The sequence below is a fragment of the Gymnoscopelus braueri genome (genome assembly GCF_963280865.1).
Source record: "Gymnoscopelus braueri genome assembly, chromosome: 9".
Lineage (NCBI taxonomy): Eukaryota > Metazoa > Chordata > Actinopteri > Myctophiformes > Myctophidae > Gymnoscopelus > Gymnoscopelus braueri.
The window spans coordinates 25307639-25322462 of NC_137610.1; the positions used below are offsets into that span (position 1 = coordinate 25307639).

At 41.4% G+C, this 14824-nt stretch overlaps 1 protein-coding gene across 1 annotated transcript in view; it reads right to left on the bottom strand.

The window, feature by feature from the left end:
- LOC308092245 (cadherin-13-like) overlaps positions 1–14824 on the bottom strand; it is a gene marked incomplete at its 5' end in the record, with an annotated part of 141355 nt that overhangs the window by 77250 nt on the left and 49281 nt on the right. Inside the window, one exon of the mRNA XM_080438090.1 lies at positions 4243–4387. Coding sequence (XP_080294216.1) covers positions 4243–4387 — 145 coding nt within the window. The remainder of the gene's footprint in view (positions 1–4242; positions 4388–14824) is intronic.

Genomic DNA, 14824 nt, shown 5'->3' on the forward strand with positions numbered 1-14824 from the left:
GGGAAATTTAAATCTGACAGCATTCTATTTGTATCAAGCGTTAAATGCATTTTTCATTGCTAAACCATTTATCAAGCTGTCAGAAACACAATACAAAAATTATGAAGAAAGGAGAAGGAACTCAAATTCCCTTCTTTCTGACTTGGTTCCAATCATCTAAGATGACAGACCCAGACAGTTGATGTTTTGAGGCTTAGGTTGGCTCACACAGTATCAGTGGGCCCCCCATCGGTTCTGGGTACCTGACACAGTGACCAACCTCATCCTTCTCTCTTTGACTTTGAGCTGCATGAGGCCCCCCTATTGGTCCACGTTTCTGATGTGGTAGGGAGGTAGGTAAAAACACTCGTTTTCGCTGGCACTGGGGTGACACTATTACACTTCTACTCGGTTAAAGAGTTAAGAAGCTACGGTGGCACAGGGGTAAAGTACTTGTCCACCTCCGGCTTGGCCGAGCATCTGGGAAGGCGAGCAGGGAGGGTGATCTTTGCCGCCGCACTAGCGACTCCTACGGGCTGTGGGATGCACCTGTCAGCAGGGGGTGTTGAATGGGAGGAGGAGTACGGAGGCACTATGGCCTCCCGGTGAGGACTCTTCACTGGCAGGAGAGCCAGTAGGGTACAACAGCGGTGGCAACACAGAAATGTGTGGGAAGGGTGCATTGGCATAATGTCTAAATTTGGAGGGGGAAAAGGGGGTAAAAAGTATTGGCTATAAAAAGGAAAACACTATAAGAAATCCATAGTGAGAAAAAGGGAAACTGCACAATGACATCATTTTGTTCTTTGTCATTTCAGTATATCCAACCAAGGTGGAATCAGTTTGAAAGTACTTAGAGTTGATAGGAAATTAGCCTATGAATGGCTTTGTTTTACAGTCCTAATACATGTTTAGTACAAATAAAGAATTACATCAGTGGGGTAAACATTTCAGCACATTTCAGCTAAGTTTCAGAGACGCAGAAGGTAAGGGCGTAAAGGCGTCACATTTTGCAACTCTGTCAGCAGCCCTACAACTTTTTTACATGACGGGTCGCCCCCGCGACACCGCATGGTGACGAAATTATGCCTACCCCTAACCCAAACCATAACCTCACAAAAAAACATGCCTAAATCTAACCTCAACCTCACAAAAAACTATACCTTAAAACCTAACCATAACATCACTAAAACTAAGCCTAACCCTAATAAAGAACAACCATTTGTCACGACATGCTTTGGAGTATTTCATCAAATAAAAACACCTGTGCTGGGATTTGAACCCATGATCTGATGATTTGAGCCCATGTTCCCATCATGGGATATATACATCAGGCTCAAATCATCACATCAGCGGTTCCTAGCATCACAGTGTGCTGCTGAGCTTGCTGTTCCACCACTGTTTTTGATGTTATTTGAAGGTCTGTCCAATTATAGCTTGTCACTTAGTTACTTGGCCACACTTTATTCTCTGAAGTAGACCCACATTAGAGACAATCTCTGGAGCAATACCTTGTTAAAGAGTAGAACAAACAGATGTTCAAAAGTATGTTGAGCTAGGTTGCTGAGCTAGGTCCTCTTTCTACAAGATTACACTAATGTAATGTAATAAAATACTGGCACAAACCCAGCCTTTTCCTACTATTAAGGCCTCCTGCAGAGGAAGTGACATCTGTTATAAAAAAGGTTCTGGTGTCAGGAAGCACACTCAACTGAAACAACACCACAGATATACTGGAGAATTCTGAGAGCAATAGCTTTTTCTATTTATTTTTGGGCGAGGCCAAAGGCTATGTCGTCTTGTTCCCGACAACGAAGAGAGAGAGGAATGGAGATTGATAGACTCTCTGAGGGTTTCCAGTATGAGACAGAGACGAACAGGTCTCCACCGTCCCAGAGAGGGGAACAGATCATCAAGATAGAGTTCATGTGGGACCAAGTCTAGGAGCAGAGGAGAATAGAAATTCTTTATATTGGCAGCACTCATGTAGTGGAAAGGCCACCAGGGAAGACAAGAGATGATCTCACCTTGGATTCCCTCTGCACACCTTCATATCTGCAAGGCTTTGAGGATCCACACCCCTTTTTCTAGAGAGATTCTAACTCTAAATTTCAATAAAGAGAAGTGATGTGGATACTATTTAGCTTTGGATTGAAGGAAGGAACCCACAAGAGAGTAAAATCCACAAGAGAGTAAAATAAGTTATCCCAAACCACAGAAATATATTGAAATAAAGTCATATTCACATTTATTGATGAAATGGCTAGTGAACATAAAGCCCATTTAGACCTAGATTTATTTACTCAGTGGGCTAATTTGCAAGAAAATTGCTCAGTTAAGAAGGTTAAGGAAAATCTCTGGGATACAGAGAACAGAGGCATAGAAACAAATAAATTAAGAATTACTCCTTGAAGTGAAGTTTGAATTTCCATCATATGGCCACAAAAAACACTGCATTCTAGTCATGGCTTAGATAAACACTGTGATTTCCTTAACTCAATCATAATTCTTCATACAATTTTCATCAGCCTTCCATCAAACTCTGATCTGCTAATTTGTGCTGGTGAATACACAGATGATGTAATTAACCATGGCTGAACACAATTCACCCAAGTAATTAGAGAACAAGTCAAGAGTCTAAAAGCCCCACTCGCAGCCATACTACTCCTTACACCCAATTGGAATTTGGCCAAAGGGTAGCACTAGAGGAAAATCCACAGGGCTACCAAAGTCAATAGGTTTCATCCTGGAATTTACTGGCTGGCTGAATAGATAGATATGAGACATACTGTACAATATTGTATGAAAAGTTGATATTTTGACCTGAGGGTTGCGCGGCAGATCTATAGTGGTAAATTGTGACAGAAAACCTCTCTAGCATGTGTAAGGAATACATTTTTCTTACCGGCCAGAGAGGCAGATGGTCTCCATAATTTACTCACCAAAGACTATTCTGTTATACTGTGCTCCTGTAGCCGTATCAGAACCGCAAATGCAGTCCTGGAGGTTCTAAATTGGGACCCTGAGTGAGTAACAGACATTCTAAATAGTGCATTTTAATCGTATTGTATCAGTTAACTGTTAATTAACCATTAATGAGTGTCGGCTAACGGTCATGAAAAAAAAATCTAACTGGTCATCCCTAGAGAGATACCATAATGAGCGAAAGTGAGTGGGTCGATAATGAGAGATACTGTAATGGGACAACCAAGATGACATGCTAAAAATTGCCTGCCACTTTTGATATCCATTTGACCTTTCAGTCCAATCATTTCCTCTCACAGATCAGACCCATCTCTCTCTCTCTCTCTCTCTCTCTCTCTCTCTCTCTCTCTCTCTCTCTCTCTCTCTCTCTCTCTCTCTCTCTCTCTCTCTCTCTCTCTCTCTCTCTCTCTCTCTCTCTCTCTCTCTCTCTCTCTCTCTCTCTCTCTCTCTCTCTCTCTCTCTCTCTCTCTCTCTCTCTCTCTCTCTCTCTCTCTCTCTCTCTCTCTCTCTCTCTCTGCTTGATAAGTTTATTTCGAATATGGCAACTTTTAAAAACAATATAACAAATGAAAGCAATTCATTCTGATTAACAGATTAACAGAAAATGCATATTCGAAAAGGAGTGAGAAGAAGCATAACTTATTGCTCACTAGCTTCACACATGTAGGCCATGCAATGTAGTTTCAAATGCAGCCACGGGGTGGCGCTTCGGAGTCAACAAACAGCTGGCAGAGACAGATGCAGAGGCACATACAGACAGACAGACAGACAGACAGATACCTCACGCAAGAACTATATTTATCCACAGTATGGAATGTACTGTGTACATGCTTTGAGTAAACGTACTAAAGTAAGTTTAAAGTTAAAAACGTTTCTGTACTTAATCAATACAAATATTGATCAGAGACAGATTGGTTTGTAATTATTATTAGTCGTTAAGATAGGCTACTTTGTAGATTTAGAAGATATAATCAAAACCCTAACCCCAAGACACAGTGTCTATAAAACATCTTGAAAATCGAAGCCTCTCTAGTGGCGTAGTAGATAAACAAACTGGATTGGGTAGCAGGTACTGAAGACCTTTTGAAACTAATGTCACACTCATCATGGCACATCTTGTTCTTACGCAATAGAAATCACATTTTACATAATCATTGAGCTCTGATAATCAGTGCAGACACAATGCAAAATTGCCTACCCACAAAATCAACAATTACTTCCATAAAGACATGATAATCAGAGTTATATATTTCATATCATCAGGCCAGTGTCACCTACCTGTAGGGGATCCTTCCAGCACCTGTCCTGTGTAGCTTGTCTCTTTGAAGATTGGCCTGTTGTCATTCTGGTCGATGACAGTCACGTCTAGAATTGCTGGGCCTTCAACCAGGTTTCCATTCAGATCTATAGTCGAAACTTCCAGCTGAGGGGAGAGAGAAGACAGACAAGATTCAACTATTTACTATTTGGTTAAGCTCAGCTGATTTGATCTAATTTCCTGTTTAGTGTTCAAACAAAGTTTATGTCAACTCAGTTAAATCCACTTAGTTCAATTCACTTATGAAAGAAGAGCAGACTTAATGTTTCTCTCATTATCCTCTTTCTATAAATGATGATGTTGTGTTTTCGCTGAAAGTTCTGTCCACAGTCCAGGGCTCATTATTGTGAAAACAGTCTAGCTTGTTAACTTCACGACTGAAGATGACAAGTCTCTTTGAACAATATAGTGCTCTCAGATGTACATTTAAAAATGTAACTGGGTTCAACTACATTTTATTTCAATGTTTGAATGCAAATGGGAACATTTCATATACTGTAAAGAGAACACAGAAAATAAACAGTGATTGCAGCATTTGGTCCATTTAATTGTGGAACAACAGAGGGAGGGAGGTACAGCACAGAGGAGATAGAAATATAATTCTCGAGTAGAGTACTACATCCCCAGTGACACTGACCCCGCCCCCTGAGGGAGAGGCTGGTGCTACATCCATAATATAGTCTCTGTCGGGCAGAAACCTCTTATCTCCATAATCTTTTTGTGTTTTTTTGTAAATTAATGCCCTTCTTGATCATACTACAGCGTCACAGAAAAGCATCAAAAGTAGCGGATCCACAAGCTCGAAAGGTCGCACGAAGCGACGCGTTTTGAGCTTGTAGATCCGTTACTTTTGCTATTTTTTTATTCGAATCCCGAAAACGAACCGTTTTGGAGATATGAGGTTTCCACCCGAAAGAGACGATATACATATAGATACCACATTGGCTGCTGATGCTCATTAGAGCGATGCAACATCACAGACACCATATTAAGAGGGTCAATCCATGCCTCCGAATACACATTTTCCCCATGTATGTCCATTGAAGCAGGAGGTCTCTACACAATTCTAATAAAGCACAGGTTAAGACTTAGTTAGACAAGGGCCACTTTCGAATTGCAGCCTCCTGAAGGTGTATCTTTAGGGCAGTTTTGAAAGTGAGTAGAGTTTTACACTCCTTTACTCCTTTTGGTAGGGCATTCCACATTTTTGATGAATAGCATGAGAACGAGTTCATTCCCTTTGTTGATCCAAATCTGGGTTGAACATGATTCGTGGAGCTGCCTCTGGTGTTATGATCGTGGACTTCATTAACGTTTTGGAAGTATTTTGACAAATACAGGGGATCCCGATGTTGTGGTGTATCTTGAAGACCACGCCCATAGCAAGTTGCTGTACTCTGTCCTCAACCCTAAGCCATCCAATCCTAGCAAAATGAGCAGGGGTTAGATGGGTTCTGTGATTGAGGCCAAGAAGTAGCCTTACTAGTTTGTTTTGGGATGTTTGGAGCCTTGTTTTTAAGGCCTTGGAGGTGTTGTGATACCATGAGGAGCATGCATAATCGTAATAACCTTGTATGAGGGCCCCTGCAAGAATCTTCAGAGTATTCTTACTGACTAGACGTCCAATCCTATACAAAAAGCGTATTCTTTGGTTGACCTTTTTGATCACTCTTTCGGCGTTTTTGTTACCGGAGAGGTTTGCCTCCAAGATGGAACCCAAGATGGAACCCAGGTAGACGCTTGAGAGGAGCAAAAAGGATTACGAAAGACAGGCAACACACCAGAAACAGACTGTTTGTGATGATGCGAACTGGCAAGCATTTGAGGTGTCTCAATCATAGACATAAAGGTAGACGCCTCCTCCGGCTCTGAGGCGTCTGTATCTCGGGCGCCATTTTAGAGACGGCAAGCTTCCTGACAGATTGGCAGAATCTAGTTGTATAAAAAATATAACGGGATATTTCTATCCTCAAGGCTCAGGAAGTGCTTTTTCCTGAAGGCTGTCAGTGTCATAAACAAGATCATGAGCAATAGTAACAAAAACTAATTATTCCTCTATATTCCTCTATGCTCTATAAATTCAGGCACTAAGCCCCCTGGGACCTGGTGGCTTTAATCCCTCCTCTGATATGTTTGATATTTACGGTTGATATATATATCACAATGTAACAATTTAATCTTGAAAATGTATCTCGACAATTATACGAACCAAGGAATCTCTGTAATGGAACTACTCCATAAGGACACCTGCAGTACTCCTTCAGACCACCAGAGGGTGCTCACTTTAAGAGGTGTGAGTGTTAGAACCTACTGGTGTCTGTGGATCTGTAGCCCCAGACCAAGTGGACATCTTATCTGCTGCATCTTCTTTTATCTGCACATGACATTTCCCCCGGTGACATCATGGTTCTGTATCCTGTACTGTCCGGCCTAATTAAGTAATGACACACAACTTCCATTTCAATCTAAATGTGAATCTGAAATCCCCTTTACCTCTAGAGCAAGACCAGACAAATACGCCAGAGAGAGATAACCCCATTACCAAACCTTATCAGCAATGAATGACATCATCCTACCTTGCTATCGCATGACTCATCTGTTTTACTCTCCCAAAATGCATTGTCTCTCCACCACTACAGTGCCCTGATCACATGATGTAATGACAGTGATGACACGCATGGAGCTTAGGTTTAATGGTTACATCCATCATCTAATACATCCTATCAGTCTCTGTCTGGATCTACACAGACAGATAACAGACTAAATGTGAAAGCAACGATAAAGCATGTACGCTAGGCAATTGTAGATTATGTTCTGTATGTACCAGAGATCACGTTAGGTCAGTAATGACCGGTATTGACTGGTTTTTTTTAATGACAAATACCGGAAAACACAATTATCTCTCTCTCTCTCTCTTTCTCTCTCTCTCTCTCATTACAAAGATGAGAAGTTCTGTATAGTAACGAAAACAAGGTCAAACGCAAGGTGTGCCAAGTTGTCCAACCACACATCAACAACAATACACACGCATTTGAAGATCCAACATACAGTAGATGCCTAAAAAACACACTTGTTTGTCGTGAAGTTGTCACTGTGAGATTATTGGGACTCGTGCAGGTAAAACCACGGAGCTAATCATAAAAATGGATTAAACGGATTACACCTAATTGAAAAGTGCTATGAGGACACTGTGCAAGATCACCACAAAAGCTTAATCGACTGTCCCAAAGCTGGCTCTAACTACACCGCTCACCACTTAATATTATGTTGCTACAGTATATGACCTGTGAGTAGCCTATATTGATTTATTGCTGGCCAGCTGAGCCAATAAATGTTAACAAGGATTATTCTGAAGTGCTCCATTTTTGTGAAGTATTATTTTATTACTTTTCAGATCAAGACACACACACACACACACACACACACACACACACACACACACACACACACACACACACACACACACACACACACACACACACACACACACACACACACACACACACACACACACACACACACACACACACACACACACACACACACACACACACACACACACACACACACACGCACGTTGCTGGATGAGCAGTCAGGTTGAATACATTAAAGGGATTCAAAATGTAGGTGTGGTTGAAGGTTCAGTTTATTGTCTTACAGATTGAGGACAGGTGGTTGGAACGGAGCCTACTTCATCTCAGCATGAATCCGGATGACTGAATACAATGACTGAAAGGGAAATGCTGAACCGGGTCAGAGTCATGCATATGGAACCAATCTCTGCAATCGCTTCATTTCACATTCACTCTGCAATCATCTCCTCCAGAGCCGTTCAAGTAGCCATCGTCTGGGGGGAGGGCAAAGGAACTCTGAATGACTTCCTACTGGTTTGCCAGCCGTGTTATTAAGATCCCAGGGAAGCTGCTCCCCAGCAGGGCTCAGGTGAATAATTCCACGTGTTTCTAAAACCCTCTTGTGGGCTCAGGCTATTTGATCAGACCCTCCACCAGCCGCCATCGAGCTCCTCTCAATCCTCTACCTTGAAAGAAACGAGGAGGAGGATTATGTGCTCACTGTGACACTCTGAGCGGTCTTAAGTTTGTACGCTAGGGAGAGGATGTCTCTTGATTGGTCAGATCATTGTGTGGGAGGGAGGGAAGGAGGCATCGTGGGAGGCAAGGAGGCATCACTGGAGTAAAGGTGTCTTTAGAGTGCATTTAGAATTGAAACCCTGAACCATTAAATCAGGGTCAGAAAGTTGTGATTAGCCGTCAGGAATTGAACCATTCGAATTATTGTATTGTAAGTTCTTTCAATATGCTCCTTTATACATTGACATTCAGTTTCACTGTTTGCTACTCTCTCTACTGAGCCTTTCCTCACTGACTTTCACAGTGCTCACGTATCCATGTTGTTTAGGTCACAGCAAGCATACAAATAATGTTCTCCTATAAAAGGGCCATTCACACTGAGCACTATAACAAATACAATGGTGAATGATAGTGCTCAGTGTGAATGGCACTTTATACAATGAAAACTGATTGACCTCACATCAGTTTGATTTCAGCCAGTGGACCACTGGAGAGAAAAGGACACACACACGCGCACACACACACACACACACACACACACACGCACGCACGCACGCACACAAAAAAATTATAATTTCTGAATGAAAGGATACCTTAGTAGTGCTATTTAAAGAAAACTGCTCAATGAATAAGCATAATATACATAATGTTTGTTATGATTGGCTAAAGTGTGTGACAAATCATGTTAGTCAAGATGGAAGACCAATGGTCCTTCCATGCAGCCTTTACATTCAGCTGGACATTGCAATGTTTTCCATTGCATCAAAGTTAGTGAAAAACTTATGATGAGAAAAGGATCTAAATAAAATCTTCACAGGAACTCAGGTGGAAGGAGGGAAATGAATGTGGGAGTTAAATGTATTGAGATGAGATAGAGGCTGGCTGCCTGGCCAGATAAGAAATAATCCTGTTGAAAGAGTCACAAATACTCTCCCTGGTGTCTAAACAGCCTATGAAGCACTAAACAGCCTAAGAAGGTACAACACATCAGCTTTGTGTGTTACTGAAGGCTCCGTTGCCGGCTGGACTTGGACTGCTTTTATAACGTTTCACATAAGAACATACAGTACAGTGAGTGTATACCGAGCATGAAATAATTACCATGTTTAACTACAAAGTCAGACACAGGCCGGTTCTCAAATTAAAAGGTTGACATTGTATTAAGAGAAAGAATCAATCCACGAGGCACCGTACAGCAAAAATATCTCTCTGACTAAACAGTCAATGATCACAATAGTTATACACAAATGAAGTTGTTATCAGTTCTGACGATGACATCTGGCCATGAGGAGCCTCGTTCGTAGGTTGAGAGACAAGATGGCAAGCTGATGGTGTGACAGTTTATCTTGGACAAACAGCGTCCAAATGACCTCAACTCTGACCGGCGTCGCTGGAGGTGTTGTTGCTTTGTCATAGATGGTCAAGTTAACTCCAATGAGCTGTTATTGTATTCCTCCAGAGATAATCAGTGACCTTGGAGGGCCTGCGCTCTGTACATCTCAAAACACATGCAGTCTCTAGAGGAAAGGAGAGACCTGATACTAGGATTAGTTTTGTCCAACCTCGAACTTAATAAAATCATAAGATTGGTAGGCAAACTTGAGTTATGCCAAGATGGCACACTAAAATAGGATATGATGGCATATATATCAATATTGTCGACAAAACACATAGTTTTAACTCTAACAAGCACCTATCAAACTGTTTGTGGGTGCTGTGTAATAAAGTCGTTCTACAGATGAGTGGGAGAGTTTCTACTAGAGGTCATAAAGCAAATCAAAAGATGGGAGAAATGTATTTCTCTCTCTCCCTCTCTCTCTGCCATAACCTTGTTTCTTATCTTTAACGTACATAAAAATCAGTTCATGTCATGATGTTAGTATTTCTTGATCATTTATAAAGGAAATGGGTTGCACTCAAAGTGGCAAGAGTGAGTTTCCTCTTTTATAGTTTCTTACATGATGTAAGAAACAATAAAAGAGAAAACTCACTCTTGCCACTCTGAGTGCGACCCATTTCCTTTATAAATGTTGTTAATCTAAGAGGATATCGCACCAGAGAAGTCAGAGCACGGTGGTAACAAAAAAACAGTATGTATTGCTCAAAATGGGACATTCTGTTCGTAGACTGGAGAATATCCTCGACCTATATTACTCTAAGAGAAGCTTACTGGATTTACACCCTATGTACACTGCAAGTTCTAAATGAAGACTTTGATGTATTATTTTTTCTCTAGACTTGGCCCTGACCATGGGGGAGGGTGAGTATACAGTACATAACATTGGACAGTTTTGAATCACGTTTTGAATCATGTTGTATAGCAGACCTGTATAGAATAGATGTCTTTTTAGATCTGTGGTGATTAATCCATTTGATCTGTGTAGATTGTGTGTGCTACTGATAATGGCCGGGGCCGGGCCGGGTCGGAGTAGGTTAGCTGATTAACTTAGTGCCTAGTAGCTCCCATTTCAAGGCTGTTTTGCGTTCTATCGCAAGACGGTGTCGCTCGTCGAAATAACCGGTCGATCCGCGAGCTCATCACGGACCGTATATTTGTATTTAGTTCATTCAGGATTTTTTAAATTCTGCTCACGTGACACAAGTCTATATAATAGTCAGGGGTCATCTGGATTATTTATCCTATTATCTGGATAGCAGACCCAGTTGTTGCCATTAAAAGCACAGTTGTGAGGGCACGGTGGCGCAGTCTGTAGCACTGTCGTCTCAAAGCTAGAAGGTCCTGGGTTCGATTCCGACCGGGGACGCTGTGGGTGTGTCCTCTCCTCCGCGTCATCAGTGCCCATACCCTAGGTGGGGTTGGCGAAAGGGCCTTTCTGTGTGGCGTTTGCATGTTCTCCCCGTGTCCCCTAGGGTAGGTACCCTCACAAAAAACATGCAGTAATCCTGGTCTCTATACTGCCTCCCCCTGGTCAGCGGGGCGTCTGATGGAGGGGAAAGGAACTGGTTGGAATAACGTGTTCCTTCCAAGCGCCACGTCCTACCGGGGAAACTGCATTGAAGGAAGCATGAGCTCAGTTCGGGGCTCTCCCCAGGCTGGCAGAGGGAGAGTAGGACCCAGGATTACAGCTTCGGCAGTTGGCACTGGGTGAAAAAATTGGTTACGAAAATCGTGGGATAATTTTTTTTCCATGTTCCAGACAGGTCCAGGCATAAAGTCATCCCCGGCATGACTGCTGACAGGCAGAGAGGAGAAACACATACACTGACAGCTTGTCTGTAAACATCTATATATTTTAATCAAGAAATAGGCCATGGAGTTGCCCAATCTTGAATAGTTTTACCTCTACAACAGCTAGTTTAAAGTGTGTGTGTGTGTGTGTGTGTGTGTGTGTGTGTGTGTGTGTGTGTGTGTGTGTGTGTGTGTGTGTGTGTGTGTGTGTGTGTGTGTGTGTGTGTGTGTGTGTGTGTGTGTGTGTTCTTTATCTTGGTGTGTGCAGGGCAGCGTTACCTCTGCTCTCTAAAGCTCAGGACATTACAGTCCAGTCAAGCAGAAAACAGGAGTGGGATGTGAACAACAAGCTTCAACTGTCTCAACCCGCATGAACATAAAGTCACACCTACCGTACATGAAAAGAACATCACCCAGAGGGTGATGGGTGTATGTACTGGTCTGTCCATGTATACATGTGCTGTAGTCTTGCTTATAATGTATATACTGTAGGCCTGGGGTGACACAGTTAGACCACCCCTGGAATCTGACTGGCAACCCCAGGTGCCACCCCATTACACGCTTTTTGGATTTGGAAATATACTCTACTTCAAGTGAAAACTTAAAACTGGTTTTCCAAGCATCCGAGTGACAACAATGAGATGGTTGTGCCTTCTTTGGTACTCTGGACTAGAGTATTCAAAATACGAAATAATAATAGTAAGGAACGCAGAGCCAGATAGGAGCGAAAGCACTGGAGTTCAAACGAGGGTTTATTTCAGAGAAAGCTTTCTGGAGTACAGTCGAAAAGCGTTCAGTTCTTATACACTTTTCTTATCTTTGAGTTTAGGTAATGCATTACTGTACATCCTCATAGAGAAACACGTGGACAGAAGTTTAAACACGCTGCAAGAAATTCAGCTGAGGTTGCACTTCTTTCAGCTTGTCAGCTCTGTACAGTGTGGTCCGTTACAGATAAGGATAACAAGACACAGTATGACACATATGTATGTATGCCATAGTATGCCGTAATAATGTTCCAAAAGAATGTGATTTCAACATGACATTACAAAATTATTATATTACATTTGTATGGTGCCACTCTATGTGTTGCCATTGGTAGGTTTATTCATTTTTCGATTTCACTTTAAGAACAGGATTGTAGACGTTGATAATGTTAGTAATTAAAGTAGATGAGACAAATGTTACTTGTGTGTGTGCATGCTAATACTTCACGCCACTCCTGCATAAGTCAGCGCCCTGCTTGCCGACCCCATTTATTTTATTGCATGATGAATTTGAAGATGTTTTTTTATATTATATTTTATATATTTTCCTTTTTGTATACTATATTAATATACTGTATATATACATTTATATCATGTGGTTTCCATGCCTCTAAAGAACCTTCCCATATGCTTTTGGAATATCTGACACAGAAACATGCACGCACAGAAGCGTGCACACACATGCACTGTAGCTGTCGCCATAAAAGGGTTGTACATTTTTTGTAATTTATTTACATTTTGAATGTGGTTTATGTGAGTGAAACACTGTATTGATTATTTGTATATTACTGCAGTGCCATCTACAGTTCAGGTCGTGTCATTGTGTTACCTGGTCAGTCACGTAACACCAATCAACAAACATTTGGTTCACCTGTTATACCTTAGCGGCCTGTAATCAGTACTACTGAGTTGCTGAAGAGGGAAGGAGCTCTCCTTCAGCTAAAAATAGTTTCTAAAGACTATAACAAATCTAACCTCCTAGATATCTGTGCAGAAGGCGCACACGGTATGTTTTTGTTATGTGTTATCTTTGTGTAAATTGTCATCATTGTTGTTGTATCAGATGTGTTTATGTTTATGTAAATATGGACAAACAATTCATTCATCAACACGGACAATTCATTCATGGGCATTTAAAAAGACAGTATGATTGTCAACATGGACATTTATATTTCATGATGTTTATAATTCATTGTTTAAAAAGATATTTGTTTTGTGTTACAGTTTTTCACGTTGTTGTCTACATGGGGTTACAATAAAGAGCCCTCTGAACTACACCACCAGTGAAGCATGGTTTATTCTGCCTCAGAAAAAGACAATTTAGGGACGGTTATATGCACGCTCACACACACATCATTATTTAGCCCTTTTACCTTGCATGTGAACTTATTATGTTTACTTCATACTGTTGAGGAAAGCTTGGAGTACGAAGAATTTCACAGCTACTGGCTACAGCAGGTGACACACACATTGTAAAAGTTGATTAAACAACTCGTTTTATATGAGGCTCAATCAGAGCTGCATGTACTGTACTGCGAGGTACAAGAATTCTGATCAAATCCTGTAAAGCAACATAATGAAAAATTGTGGAACAGAGTGAAATATGTGCCACATCTGCAAAACTGAAAAGCCTGAAGCCGTTCTTATCTACTCTTTAATTCATAGACGAGACATGCTGCCCTGAGTTCTTGCTGCCATCTTTGTGACTACAGGGGAGCTTTGTGTGTTCTTAATGGAGACAAATTTACAGATCCAAAACAAGGCGCTGCACAAAAGGCCAGGCTCATAAGTTCTTCAGGGAGTCTTCTCTATGTCACCATGTGCTGTGACATGACAGACAGGTAGTGAAAAGAACGAGGGAGAGAAGGAACAGAGGGTGGTGCTTTTCAGATCTGCTGTCATAAGACATCACATTGACTGCAACACTGAGCTCTCAGTTCCAAAGACCAAAGAAACCCAGCCAGTACCCAGCTGACTTTTTTCAATCAATATGCCCATTTCAGAAGCCAAAGATGAAAGTTCAAGTTAAGTCAAACGTAAAATATGTCTTCTATCTAAGCAGGCGCCAATGTCAAAGACATATCAATGTCAATTCATAATGCAGTAACGTCCAGGTTTCTTTCATTTCCACTAGCTCATATACTGCTGCTCATATAACCCTTTGTCAGTTGAAATTGCATTAGACCAGCAGCCCATGAAAACTATTCAAAATGCATTGCAGCCAATCAAAGAGAAAATTATTCAAATATAAAGCTGGTTATGCTTCAGCAGAAATTCACCAAATTCAGATTTTCACAGCCTGCACTGTTACCAGATAGTTACGCAGTAAATAAGAATTTACAAAAAATCTATTCAGATGGTAAAACACTGGCATTGCTTATTACACGTATTGTATGCTTGTCCCAAGCCAAACATTTAAGCAACTCCAATGCCGTCACATACAGAGAAACTACACTGCACGTGCAATACAGCAGGTCACATTGCAACCCCTATA